At 28.4% G+C, this 14,458-nt stretch overlaps 1 protein-coding gene and 1 long non-coding RNA gene across 3 annotated transcripts; one reads left to right on the forward strand and one right to left on the reverse strand.

Annotated features, from left to right (window-relative positions):
• Window positions 1-126: 126 nt before the first annotated feature.
• On the reverse strand, window positions 127-6,995 carry LOC105647183 (zinc transporter 5). 2 transcript variants are annotated; one of them, XM_012233184.4, is made up of 3 exons: window positions 6,182-6,957; window positions 5,054-5,203; window positions 127-758 (listed from the first exon to the last, which is right to left on the reverse strand). In XM_012233184.4, exons 1-3 carry the CDS (start codon window positions 6,815-6,817, stop codon window positions 447-449), a joined length of 1,098 nt encoding a protein of 365 aa, XP_012088574.1. In that variant the 5' UTR covers window positions 6,818-6,957; the 3' UTR covers window positions 127-446. The 2 variants fall into 2 exon arrangements, with proteins under 2 accessions (XP_012088574.1, XP_020540171.1); XM_020684512.3 differs by lacking the exon at window positions 5,054-5,203 and having other exon boundaries at window positions 6,182-6,995.
• A 2,395-nt stretch (window positions 6,996-9,390) lies between these two features.
• On the forward strand, window positions 9,391-13,048 carry LOC149493154 (uncharacterized). The gene is made up of 2 exons (XR_016322919.1): window positions 9,391-9,968; window positions 10,851-13,048. It is a non-coding gene; the product is annotated as an uncharacterized LOC149493154 (long non-coding RNA).
• The last annotated feature ends 1,410 nt before the right edge of the window (window positions 13,049-14,458 follow it).

Genomic DNA, 14,458 nt, shown 5'->3' on the forward strand with positions numbered 1-14,458 from the left:
TATTAAAAATAATTTATAATTTATAAATTATTATAGACTATAAAGTAAAATATATAGTAACTAAACAATCCTTATAATGCGCGAGCCTTGAAATATTAATCCTAAGATACTGAAGACAGTAACTAATAAGTCTTTAATCACCAAAGTATCTTTATTTTTGTGAATACATTCGAACAACCGTTTTACCAATTGAACTATACACAATACCCAGTCTTATAAATACAGATAACAGTATATTACACATTTTTGCTGGACAGAGGCATCATTAACAGTGCAAAGCCCCATCTTTTTTTTTTTTTTTAAGGATAAAATCCTCATCCTTTTACACTATATTATATAATTATTTTTAATAACCAAGACTAAATAGTGATGAAATAATGACATTAAATACAATATTTGTTGCAAGAAAAAAAAAAAAAAAAAAAAAAAAAAAAAAAAAAAAAGAACTAATGGTCTTCCCATTTGGCCAAGAGTGACATGCTTCCTGCTCCTAGAAGAAGAGTAAGGCTTGCCCCAAGTTGAAGCCTAAAATTGGTTAGCATTTTAGAATTCAAGAAGTCAGAAGCAAGGAGATCAACAAGTGCCATATAAATCAAGATTCCAGAAGATGCTGAGTTAAGAAGTCCTTCAACAATTAGGGCAGTTGGGCTGCTTTCATTATACACTTTTGATATTCCTATTCCAATTGCTATTCCACTTGGAGTTGTTAGAGAAAAGAATATAACCATAGTGGCTACAGCTTTGGATTTAAATTTGGCCTGCATAACCATATCAACCAAGTGATTATTAAGCAGTATACTTTCAGATTATGTCAGTAAATATATATATATATATATATATATCCTAAAGTTGTCCACTTAAAAACTCTAAAATCTCTTTTTTTTTTTTAAAAAAAAAAAAGGCTCAATACATAAATTTACTCATGTACTTTTCATAAACATTTTATAGTACCCTCAATTTTTACTTTGACTCATTGAATACTTCAATTTATAAAATATGACTTATTAAATACTTTATTTAACATATTGTACACCTCAACTTGGAAAAATATATTGATCAAACACTCATTAAATAATTAAAAATATAAAATTTATTATTCTAAAAATTATATTAACCACGTATTAAAATAATATTTTGCATATAAAAGTCAAAAACCATAAATATTGTTTTTAGTGTAATAAGGTGTGAAATCGTTACAAAAAATGGAGTTCACGGTGTCATGATATCAATTTCAAAGTTCAGGATATGGCAAGATCAATTTTAAAATTTAGAATGTCACAAGATTCTTTTGTCAAAATTTAAAGGTTAGATTAGGACAAACCAATTACACTTAAAAGGAGTGTATTGAAAATAAATCTTACATGAAATAATAATAAGATAAACTTAAGTTCAATAATAATAATAATAATAATAATATCAACAACAATAACAATAAGAACAACAAGAATAAGAACAAGAACCAACAACAAAAACAATAATAATAATAATAATAATAATAAAATAATAAAAATAATAGCAACAACAATAACAATAAGAACAACAAGAATAAGAACAAGAACCAACAACAAAAACAATAATAATAATAATAATAATAAAAATAATAAAAATAATAGCAACAACAATAACAATAAGAACAACAAGAATAAGAACAAGAACCAACAACAAAAACAATAATAATAATAATAATAATAATAATAATAACTTATGAATGAAGAGCTAGTGTACCTAATATAAAGTAATTATTTTTCGAAAGATAAATCCCAATATTTGACTGCTTAAAAACTCATATATGCGGAGGTACATGATAAAAAAGAAAAAAAAGAAAACACAGCCAAATTAAAGAATCATGTTAAAACTGTTATATATGAACTGACGAAGTGAGATTCTAAGTTCAGACCAATAAAAAGAATTTTTTAAAATTAGAAGGGATAAAATAAAAAGAAATTCAATAATTTTATAAAGCAAAATTTTAAAAACTTTTGGGTTGTGGGGGCAAGGGCTCCCACTCTTTTCGGCAATATTAATTATTTTAGTAATTGGCAACTATTGTTCGGCAATATTGTCGGCAACATTCAATAATTAATTTAGTAATTGTCAGCTATTGTATTCATCAATATAATTGTTTAAATTAGAAGTGTTTGTTTTAGTATTAACTGTTTAAATTAGAAGTGTTAGTTATTGTAATAATTATTCACTGTTCTACTAGCTTGTAGCTAGTAGCTGTTTATATAATAGTTTTAGAAATTTTTGATAAAAATAATTGTTTTATAACTATTTAATTTAAAATGGAAAAAAGGACGTTAGTTGTTTAATTAACTGAATGTGGGGGAAAAAACACTAGAATGTTTAACTTAAAATGACTTAAAATGCTAAATGCTAAAAGTTAAACATTATAATGTTGTAATGTTTTATAAAAAAAAAAAAAACTTTACTAACCTTTAAAAGCTATGATACTGAATTCTAAAATTAATAGAGATAGAGTTTTAATTATCAGAATGCTAGAACCTAATTTACAACCCCTAAGTCTAGAGTTGCTTATAAGTCTTAAAATTTATCAACTTCAAATTTTAAACTTTTTATAAAAATGAAAATAAACAAAGAGCCTGAATTATTAATATCCCAACTAATATATAATGTGTGATATATGGCCTTCACATTTATATCAATTAATCACTGACCCTATATAGTGATTAACCCTTTCTTTTAAATTATAAATATTTTTTTCCTTAATTTTTTACAAAGAATGGCAAATATGACAGTATTTGGGGCCAAAAAAAAAAAAAAAAAAAAAAAAAAACAGAGAGATGACAAAATGACAAAACGCACAAATTTAAAAGCTAAAACTGCAAAGACCAACGACTGTCAAAACTGGCTGAAATCATTTACTCCTTTCCTATTTCATTTATTTGTTATTTCTTTTTTAGATTTCCCAAAATATTTGTAAAATTTCTAAATTTAGATATATAAATAATTAATTTTTCTATAATAATTTTTATGATTGTTCATTAAATGAATGACTTTTATTAATATCTCAACGAGTTAAGAGTAAAAAAGAGCAAAATAATTTTTATTTATTAAATTCTTAATATGCATATTTTATCAAACTATGGACGGAGAGCATATTTTAATTTACAAATTGACAAAAAAATCTAAAAATTATCGCAAATAATCCAAGATAAAGAGACTTTATAAAAAGTTGCTTTATCAAGTGATCTTAATCTAACCCAAAACCAAGGTAAGTTTTGGAATTTGATTTGACTTGATATGAATGGAACTTTAATCTAAAATCAGGACCACATATTGAACCAAAGATCACTTGAATCTACACATAATAATATCCCATGTCAATAAAAGTTGTCTTAATTTATATATATATATATATATATATATATAATTTTTCCAATTACTAATGTTTTCAATTATGTGGATTATGTGTGTATAATCCTAGATTAACACATTTTAATAAATTGAATAGGTCTTTTCAATTAACAGAATTTGAGTGATGAAATTTAAACATTTTGTGAATTTGTCCGATTCTTTTATTTAATTAAAAAAAAGCTACAACTTATGAATTGATAATTTCATAATAACCTAAATTCTATCATTTTGAAAGATAGGTTGAATTTCTTAATTTCATAATTTTTTCTTATTAATGATACAATTTACCAATTAAGTTTATTCTAAAAATACCCTTTAAATTCCCTAAAAAAAATACCCTTTAAATATATAGATTTTGTTTTATTTAAATTATGTGCAATTTATGCAATTCATATCCTATTGCATCAATCTAAAAGAGCATTAAATATTAAATATAATTATTATATATAAATGAAAATTATTATAAATATAATTCCAATTTTTTTATAAATTTAAATTACGCCGATGTCATTTATATCAATTCACACGCTCTTTTTTTACCGGAAAATAAATATTTTAATTTTATTAATATGATTCAGGAAAATTTTAATATAAAAGATAGCTAAACCCAAATCAATAGACTCACTTTACTTGTTTCTTCATATTTATATATTATTAGTTTTTTATGATGTGTGTTGCACGTTGACTATACTCATTATTTTTATTTATTTATTTTTTATATCATCATTCACTCTTACTTGTTGTTTATACTCTATTTTTATTTTTATATTAAATATTGATTATAATTTTAGTCTTATATTATTTAGATTTTTATAAAGTCAAAACAAAATTTCATTTGAAATTAATATAAATATAACGGTTAATTATTATTTAGTCTTTTATATATATATATATATATATATAACCATAAAATACTATATATAGTTTTAAAATTAAAATTTTTGAAATTTTTAAAATACTATATATATTTTTAAAATTAAAATTTTCAACTGTTTGTCATCACATGCACATTTATGTTCATTTTATTTAAATTAAACTTTAAAAAGTAAAAGTTTAAAAATTTTTTAAAAGCTTAATTATATATATATACTAGTTAAAAATTTAATTTTAAAAATATATATCCAATCGAATTATAAAAATGTAAAAAAAAAAAGAATATTAGAAAAAATATATTTTCATCCTTTTTTTATCTCATCTAAATAAAATATTTTAAATTATAATAAAAATAAATTTAAATATTTAAGTAATAAATTTAAAAAATAAAATATCAAAATTTTCAAATATTTCATTATCATATATATTTTATTAAAAATAAATTTTAAAAAGATAAAACTTAAATTTTAAAATACCTACATATCTTTATGTTCTTAGTTTAAAAATAAATTTAATAAATTATATCCGATCAATTAATAAAATATAATTTTTAATCGATTATTTTAAAATATTTAAATTCATCAAGGTGCTATCGATAACCTCACTATTTCTACTATTTCCACATTTATATATACTATAAATTAGGATTAAAATTTAGATTTGGCACTTTTTCCTTAATTGGTTGGGCAAGTTTTGAAACATTGGCTTCAAACCGACATAAAAAAAGGAGGGTGATGAAAATTAAAGGAAAAAAATAATAATAAACGAGATATAAAAAAATAAAAAGAATTGAAAATAGTACCTGAGAAATGCATTGACCAAGTCCTATTCCTTCAAAAAATTGATGAAAGCTCAATGCTGCTACTAAAGGTTTTATTGTTTCTGAATTTGTCGAAACACCCAAAGATAACCCAATTATTACAGAATGAACCACAATTCCCATTTCTAGTACCTGCCCATAATTGTAATTCAATAACAAAAAAAATTCCATAGTCAAATTTATCAAGGAAAACTTTAAATTAAGCATAGGAGAAGAGACTCATTTTTATTTTATTTTATTATATTTTATTGAGTTCTCCCGAAGAGAATCTTCACATCTATGTAAGTATTTTAACCTTACGGCATTGATAAGCTTAAATGTTGTTTCCATCGATTTATTCAAATTAATACATAAAAGTTTATTTTTAAAAACTAATTAAAAAGTTCATAATATATGATTCTACTAACATGTAAGTCTTTTCATTCAAAATAATATTTTTTAATTATCAAATTGACTGAGAAATTAATTTCAAATTATAATCAAAGATCTCTGGATTATGATTTTCGTTAACACTTTAATTCTTCCTTTTGGATTTTTTTTATTACATTAGTCTTTCTATTTTGGACGAAAAGACTAAAGAACCATATTGAATTTTTGAAAATAAAAATTCTCATATGTTAATTTGAATATAATTTAAAGACCAATTTTTTCGTTTACTTTTTCAAGAAGAGTAATTAGATTATTTACCATATGTTTTGCTATTAATTTGATTAGAGCTGACCTTAGAAACAAAAAATTCATATCCGCGATTCCAGCTTGCACGTGGCTGAGACATAGTTGTTGTTATTGTTATTGTGGTAGTAAAAAACATTGCTAAAATATGTTTATTTTATTATTTAGTATTTTGAAAAAAAGTATTCACAATAAAACTATAATTTTTTTTTTTATACATGCATCCTATTTTTTAAAAATATAAAAACAAAAATCCAAAACCAAAAACAAAAAAGTGGTACCGACAAGAAACTTGGAGTTTTCATAAATAATATCCAAGGGTAAGCCCACTGTGAGTACTGAGAAGATTCATCAATAATGCCTGTGTCCACCACATCTATTCTTAAAAGCATATTCTACTACGTAATTAATTCACCAACACTTATCTTTATATCTCACCTGAGAAACGATACGATGTCGTTTAAGTTCTGACGCATTTGTTCTCTGCAAAGCAAAACTAGATCCATGAAGATGACCACTCCCGCTGGCATTACCACCATTATGATCATGATCAAGATGATCATCACCACTGATTGGAAGAGCTTTCCTCAACTCAGACCTTTTATGATACCCTGTGGCCAAAGACTCCATCATTAGAGTCCCTATGGCAGATAACATGGAAACAAAACCCGTGAATGGAAATTTTCTCCATGGAGTTTCTTCAAGACAAGGACTTGTAAGACTTTCAGTAGCATCAGGAAGTATATGAATAAAACCAGTTGCTAAAATCACACCAGCTGCAAAAGACTTTATAAGAGTGAAGATTTGTCCTTGTGGATTTAAAAATGATATGTTTTTTACCAAGAATGGAAGAGAAACTCCAAATGCACTTGCAGATAGAATTGAAGCTATTGAAATAAGTTTGTATGTTAGTACTTCTGATATGGGTTTATGGTCTTCTTGATGAGGTTCATGTGTTTGACAGTTGCATTTGGAGTTTGACGCAGAGATAAAGATGGGAAAGAGGAGAATGAGAGAGAAGATGGTTAGAATTTTGCAAGAGTAAGAAGAGGATCTCTTGTCCTTGATCGTCATTGTTTATTTTGAAGAAAAGGAAAGAGTTTTAGTTTTAGGTTTGTATGATGACAGGGAAAGAGATGTGCGTATTTATATCTGGAAAATAGTATTACTGACACTAAACAATTTTTTTTTTATTTTTTAAATATGGACTTGTTCGGTCCAAAATTATGGTGAGCGTCCATTGAGCATGCATCAATTAAGAGTGCCTCGGGATTGGAGGGAATTAATAAGCCACGGGCCTATTAGTCTGAAACATAAGAGAATGAAAATAAAAAGAGTTCCGAAGAGAGAAAAGACCTATGTGAGAGTAACATAACAGAAATATAAAGAAATTCATAGATCGGAAAAGAGAGGGGATTAAAAGTGATTTAAATTTGGTTAAGCAATTCGATTTATTTAGATTTGTATGTTAATTACAATGGACTCACTTCTTAATTATAGTAATTCAATGAATGCATGTGAAGTAAGAAATATTCTAAAATATATACTATTGTTAACCTATAAAAAATCTAAAATACCCTTTATATTTGTACAATATTTACAAAAGTAGGTCCTAGCCCAAGTGACCCTCGTAAGACATGTCTTCTGTTCTTTCTTCTTTGGGCTTCTGCGGTTTGGGTTTGTCTTCTTGGATCTTCATAATGAGCTGGCATCAACAACACCTCATGCGTATGGGCTTTTGCTAGACTTCCACTCAGAGGCCCATGTGCAGTTAAGAGCCAGGCCCTTCCTGCGACTGTCATTCGTTGCGTCCGAGGAGTCAGTCTTCTTTTGACCACATGTTTTGGATAATCGAAGAGTCGGGCTTGTTATCCGTTCAATCATGCGTCTTTGTAATTAATGATCTTCACGCTTCGCTTACCCGACCCCTCGTCCTTTTGGATAGGCTATAGAGAGAAAAAGGATTCTCGTAGTTTTTCCATCATCACTCTTCTTCTCCACTCCTTTTCTTGACCATTTATAATGATCCCAAACGGTCGACTAAGTATACCTTCCAAGCAATTTTGTTTTTGTCCACGAGAATCCCCTATGGGAAACCGTCCGAAAACTCCTTTTATATTTGATCAACTGAATCATGTTGATTCAAATTTTCATTTTCGGTTATTCAACCCCATAATATTCCAGCTACTTTATTTGGAAGGAGAATTACTTCCAAATTGTCGATCTAACGTGTCTTCTCCATTAATGTCCTCAAGTTTAGAAAGATCCATTAGCGGGCCAGTTTATAATTCCTAATTTCAGATTTATATGAAATTGTCCAACTTAGTTGGTCTTTCGACTGCTTAGAACTTGGTTTATTAAAAGTTCCCCTTCCATACCTAAAGAGACATATCCCAACTCGCTCTTTTTATGTTCGATCAGGTAACTCTAGGCTCAACTACTAACTCCCCAAGGGGATTGGAGGCCTTATGGTGACTAATTAGACCATGCTCATTGGAGATTTGAAGGCAACTCGCTTTAGTATAAAGAGATGGTCATTTTTAGAATAGGATTCTTGATGTAAATCGGCTGACTAGGACAATATTCTTGACGTAAATTGTTAAACTTATTGTAATGAACTTTTCCTAAATGAAATGATACTTTTGATATTTATTTGCTCTTTTTCTCTTTTAGTATTTGACCAATTACTAGTTTTCTAAATGATCAATTATTCTTGTCTTTTTATAAATGTCAATTGATATACCCGTCCCAAATAGAATGAACATACTTTTTAAAATACTTCCCATCAATGAATTGGTCGTATACTTTTCCCTCCGGGTCGACCAATTGATATGTTCTACTTTCAATAACTTAATCAATAACAAATGGCCTAGGGTGGCTGAAATCCAGTTTTCAGAACTAGAACCATCGGTTTTGAACCGGTGAGAACCGAGAATCCCGTGGGAACGGGAACAGGTTCAGTTTTGGTTCCATTAGTTTTGGAACCGTGAATCGGCGGTTTTAGTTTCAGTCAGAACTGACAGTTCTAGTTCTGGTCGAAGCCGTTCGAAACCAGCCGAAATCGTCTAAAAACGGTCGAAAAATCACCCGAGAATTGGCCAAAACTGTCGATTTTGGATCCGTTGAGAACTAAAATTGAAATCGAAATCAGAACCGAAACTGTTTGATTTCGAACTGTAACCAAAACTGTTGATTTTTTGTTCGGTTTTAATTCCAAATTTTTTGAAATCGGAACCGGAACTGTGGCCACCCCTAAATGGCCTTCCCACTAGGGTTTATTTGCCATAAGTCTGGTCCTTATGGTCAAAAGACAATATGAAACGACTTTTAATTTTATTTTCAAAACTATCAAATTTTATTTAAATTAAAAATTTAGATTTTCGATTATATGGGCCACAAGTATTTGGACATTTGAACTCCAAGCCCAAATTCTGAAGGTTGGGCTCGAGCCCAAAAATATGTTATCGAAACTCTTGAATCGAAAACTTTCTCAAATATTCAATTAAATATTAAAATATTATCATAAATTAATTTAATAAATGGAAGATCACCTAAATCGAGCTTGAAATTGTTGAAAACCAGACTTAAACCGCCCAAGATAATAGGAAATCGAATATAAAATGATTTAAACCAAATCAAGCCTAGGTTGGATCAAATCGGAGTATAAATGCAAAGATACCCTACAAAAAATGTCTTTCTGTTTTTCAGCCAAATAGCCATTGTTTCCAGCAACTTAGCATTCGAAACCTATCTACTTGACGAAAGGGATATCATTCTAGCTTAATTCACATGATTTGGATTGTATATGAGAGAAATTGGGTATAGACCATTTTAGTACTGTGGTGGTATATTTTTGGGCGATTCCCGCCGCAACCGGTGAAGATAGCCTTCAAGAAGGCTTCCGATCGACGACTCATTGTCTTACAATCATTTGCCTCCATTAATTACAGCGTTTGACTCCACCTCACGATTCCGCCATGAACGACTGTAAGGAGGCTGGCGAGGTGATTTTCAGCTATAGGACTGCCCCTCTCTGTAAATCGATGTCGGATGAGGACTCTAGGTGAAAATCTGAGCAATTCAATGGCTTTATCCCTCAAGCTCAACTTTTTGGCCATCGTGTGCAGCGGCTGGAGGCAGTGGTTTGGTGATTGGCCGGTGAGGTTCCCTGAAGACGGAATTCTCCCCCTCAATGAGCATGAAGCTGCAATTCAGTTATTATTCAGTAAACTCTAAGCCCCTAATCTATGTTTCTTATAAAATTTAATTAAAATTGGTTAATTCAATAAAACAATAAATAAAATAAAATAAAAATATGAAGTATTATCTCTAGCATAAAATAGGGATAAAAATAAAATAACTAAGAAGTACCAACTCTAGCTAGGCATGGCATTCCCGGAACCGTCGGTTCGAACCGGCCCGGAACCGTAACCGAAATCGGTAAGAACCGGAATCGGAAAAATCCGGTTCGGTTCCGGTTCCTGCAAATGAGGAACCAGAACCGGCGGTTCCAGAAAACCGGTCGGAACCGGACTGGAACCGCCGGTTCGAACCGGCGGTTCTAGCCGTTGTAACTGTCAGATTTTTGATTTTTTTTTTTAAATTTGTTGTGAAATGTCTTAATTACCCCTCCCAACAGCCATAAACGGCTATATAACGGCTAGTTTTAAGGGTATTTTTGGAAAAATAAATTTTTGGATTTATTATAAATACCTCATTTTATTTACAAATTCATTACAAAAAAAATCTCAACTCTCTCTACTTACTCTCTCTACAATATACTACACTCTCTACTTACTCTCTCTACAATATACTACACTCTACTCTACATTATTCATTTATTCTTCTCTACTCTACAATATCTCTTATTAAGTAATTATTCTCTCTAATTTTTTTTATTCAATTTTCCAAATTATATTTTATTATCATATAATGGCAAGTGGAGGAAACTCAAATTCGGGTAAGGGCAAGGGAAAAATTGGAGAATCATCTATCCCTACAAACGACATCTATGATATGATTCCCGACCAATTTAATTTTGAAGGTTTTCCAAATGAAAATTTCGATATTCTAACTCAAGAATTCGAATTTAATGAGCAATTTTAAGAAGATGAAGAGCAAGAGCAAGAGCAACGAGCAAAAATTGTTACAAGAGCAAGACAAAGTTCCGACATATTCTCCATTCATTTCACAAAAAAATTCAAAGGTGAGAAAATGTACGATGTAATTTGCAATTATTGTGGAAAATCTTATAAATTTAAACAAGCGGGCGGCTATGGATCATTTTGGAAGCATTTGGAGGCAAAACATCCAACAAAAATAGGAGTTGATCGGTTTCAACAACAAATTTCCGGGTACGCTTCTAACCTTTCTTTATTTAAATATTCTGATAAAATACAAAAAGAAGAATTAGCAAAAATGATTTCTATGGAACATTTATCTTTTAGTTTTGGTGAAAAATTAGGTTTTAATAATTATTGTCAAAAAGCTTTAAATCTTTGTGCTAAAAGAGTACTAAGAAATACTGTAAAACGAACTATTATTTCTTTATATAACAAAGGAAAAAAAGAGTTAGAACTTTTATTTTCTCAATTGAAAATTCGTGTTTCAATTTGTTGTGATGTTTGGAGTGATCATTGGCAAATGCATTCTTATATGGGTATTACATGTCATTGGATTGATGATGATTGGAAAATTCAAAAAAGAATTATTGGTTTTCGTGTTTTTGATGATAAACATACTGCAAATAATATTTATAGAGTAATTGTTTCAATTTTAGATGAATATAGGTTGATAAAAAAAATTTTTTCTATTTCATTTGATAATGCTTCTGCAAATACTAGATCAATTATTAAACTTAAAAAAATTTGTGAACCAAATATTAGTGGTAAATTTTTTCATATAAGATGTGCATGCCATGTTTTAAATTTATGTGTACAAGATGGTTTGAAAATTCTTGATTCTTTTATTTCTCCAATTAAAAAAGCTATTTTATATTTATGGACACATCCTGATGAAAAGTTGGGCTAAATTTTGTAAAGAAAATAATAAAAGACCAAAACGTTTTCCAGGGGATGTCCCAACTCGTTGGAATTCAACATATGAATTACTAAACGAGTCTTTTTCTTATAAAGAATTATTATGTTTTTTTGTTACTAATAATATTGAGGATATTAATTTATATCCACAAAATTGGAAGATTTGTGCAAAAATTTTAGATATTTTAAAAAATTTTAATGATGCTACCTATAAATTTAGTGGAGTTTATTATCCCACATCTAATTTATTTTTACCTATGTGTATTAATATTGTTACTGCACTACAAGAATTTTAAAATGATGATTTATTAAAAGATTGTATTTTTTCAATGAAAAAAAATGGTTTTCTTATTTTAAAAATATACCACCTCTTTATCTTGTTGCTATTGTATTTGATCCTAGATGTAGAATAGATATTTTATGTGATTATTTGACTATTTATTATGACGTATTAAATATTGATGTAGAAGATAATGTTAATATAAATGTACTAGTGCATGAAGTTAAACAAAATATTATGCAATTATATAATGAATTTGTTCAAGTTTCTAGTTCATCTACTTCTATTTCTACTTCTTCTCAATCTAATATTCCACAATTTTCAACACAAAGGGTAAGTGGTGTTGATGTTGCTCAACAAGTTTTATTGCAAAGACAAAAAAGAACAAGGGAATCCAGTTCTATTTCTGAATTTGACAATTATCTAACAACTTCTTTTGAGTTTGGTGATAATTATGCAGATGCAGATTTTCCAATTTTAGATTGGTGGAGTCGTCACGCAAATACTTTTCCAATTCTTTCTTTACTTGCAAAACAAATTTTAGCAGCTCCGGTCTCCACTGTTGCGGTTGAACAAGCTTTTAGTCAAGGAGGTAACATACTTGATGAAACACGATCTCGTATGACACCTGATTCATTAGAAGCACAAGCGTGCGTGGATGATTGGACCAAAGCCGAACTAAGAGCCCAAGAAAATCCAAAAGAAAATGAAGATTTATTTGATTTATACGATGGGTCCTCAACGGGAACATCAACCGGTGGTGCAAATAGCGATTAAGGTAAAAGGGGTGAAATTGATATAAGGTAAGTAAGAACTACGTGGGCTTTGATTCCTCTAAACCCCAAGAGGATACGTAGGCAACTTAATTTTTTTTTAAACAAAAAAAAAAAATTAAGTTCAAGCCCATTTTTTTTTTTTAATTTTGTTCAAACTTAAAAAAAAAAAAATTCAGTTCAAAATTTTTAAAAAAAAAATCATTATGTTCAACACTCAACAATTCAAGTCTTTAAAAAAATAAATTTAATTGAAGTATTTTTTAATTTTTTAGGTGTATTTTTTAATTTTTTATGTTCAAATAATTTTTTTTAAACCGATCTTCAAAATTTAAAATTTTTTAGGTGTATTTTTTTATTTTTTATGTTCAAATAATTTTTTTTTTAACCGGTCTTCATATTTTATAATTTTTTAACTGTATTTTTTAATTTTTTATGTTCATATAAAATTTTTTTTTAAACCGGTATCCAAAATTTAAAATTTAAAATTATGCGATTCGCCGGAAAACCAATCGGAACCGTAGGTTTTGTAATCGGATCGGAACCGGAACCGCCGGTTCCGGAACCGTGGCCATGTCTAACTCTAGCTCTTTTGTAGAGATTCTAGGTTGATTACACCTCTCCCAACAATAATAAAATCCATCCCAAATCAACAACAATTATCTCAACAATAATTGTAATGATGTCTGCAATAATTATAATTATCCCAAAGCAATAATAGGAGGAAATGGGGGATTTTAGATGATCTAGTTCGTTATTTAGGGATAGCTCGAGTTATGATCAAAAGAGTGGGCGAAAATCACTTTCAGTTTTTAGGTTTTTAGCCGGTTCTCGATTTATTGGACATCTGTTTGAACCATATCTTTCGCAATTATTTTCAAACAATCCTAGGGTGTAGGGGTGTAAAACAGGCTGTTCGATTTAGAACCAAATCGAACCACAAAAATGGAAAATAGATATTCTTTGAAATCGAACCAAATCGAAATAAATTTATAAACCACACTCAATTAGTCGGTTCGGTTTGATAGGTATCGGCTTGGTCAAATGGTTCAGTTTTACTAAAAAAATTAAATATTTTAGAATAAGTGATCCAAAGACCAAAAATTGAAATCATGAAAGTTTTTAAACCGCTGAAACAGAAAATCGAATGGTTTTGATTTTTTCCACAGTTTTTTCACTCCTTCGAGGGTGTAAAAACACGTTTTCACACATATATAACAACAAAATATTATCAACTGAAATCAAAATCAAACTTTAAATATATAGTGAAACTAAAAGAATTTTTGAGAGCCAAATAAAAAATGGTATACCAAAAAACAAAAAATTAAAATTAATGCCTCAAGAATATGAAAAAAATTGATCAACAATATTAAGGCAACTAGTCTTTAAACGTATCCTTAATAAGTATATATTTGAAGTATAATAATAAACTTAATCGTTAATCGTTAATAAAGTAAAATTTAATAAGTTAAACTTTCAAATTCAACAAAATTTCTCAATTAGAATTCTTAATACATAATTTAATAAAGTATAAACTTCAATATATATATTTGATTGATTGATTAATATAAATAACTTAAAAGTACAAATTTCACACATGATTTAGTTTTTATTCCCTAATCTA

The sequence above is a fragment of the Jatropha curcas genome, chromosome 10, assembly GCF_041381405.1.
Source record: "Jatropha curcas cultivar XTBG-Jc1 chromosome 10, XTBG_Jcur_1.0, whole genome shotgun sequence".
NCBI lineage: Eukaryota > Viridiplantae > Streptophyta > Magnoliopsida > Malpighiales > Euphorbiaceae > Jatropha > Jatropha curcas.

What these genes read in the sequence shown, in the direction of transcription:
- LOC105647183 (XM_012233184.4), bottom strand. Translation starts at nt 6,817, where the DNA reads ATGACGATCAAGGACAAGAGATCCTCTTCTTACTCTTGCAAAATTCTA. An exon ending in GACATCGTATCGTTTCTCAG is followed by an intron (nt 5,204 to 6,181) that starts GTGAGATATAAA and finishes AATTATGGGCAG; the next exon opens with GTACTAGAAATGGGAATTGT. An exon ending in TTGGTCAATGCATTTCTCAG is followed by an intron (nt 759 to 5,053) that starts GTACTATTTTCA and finishes ATGGTTATGCAG; the next exon opens with GCCAAATTTAAATCCAAAGC.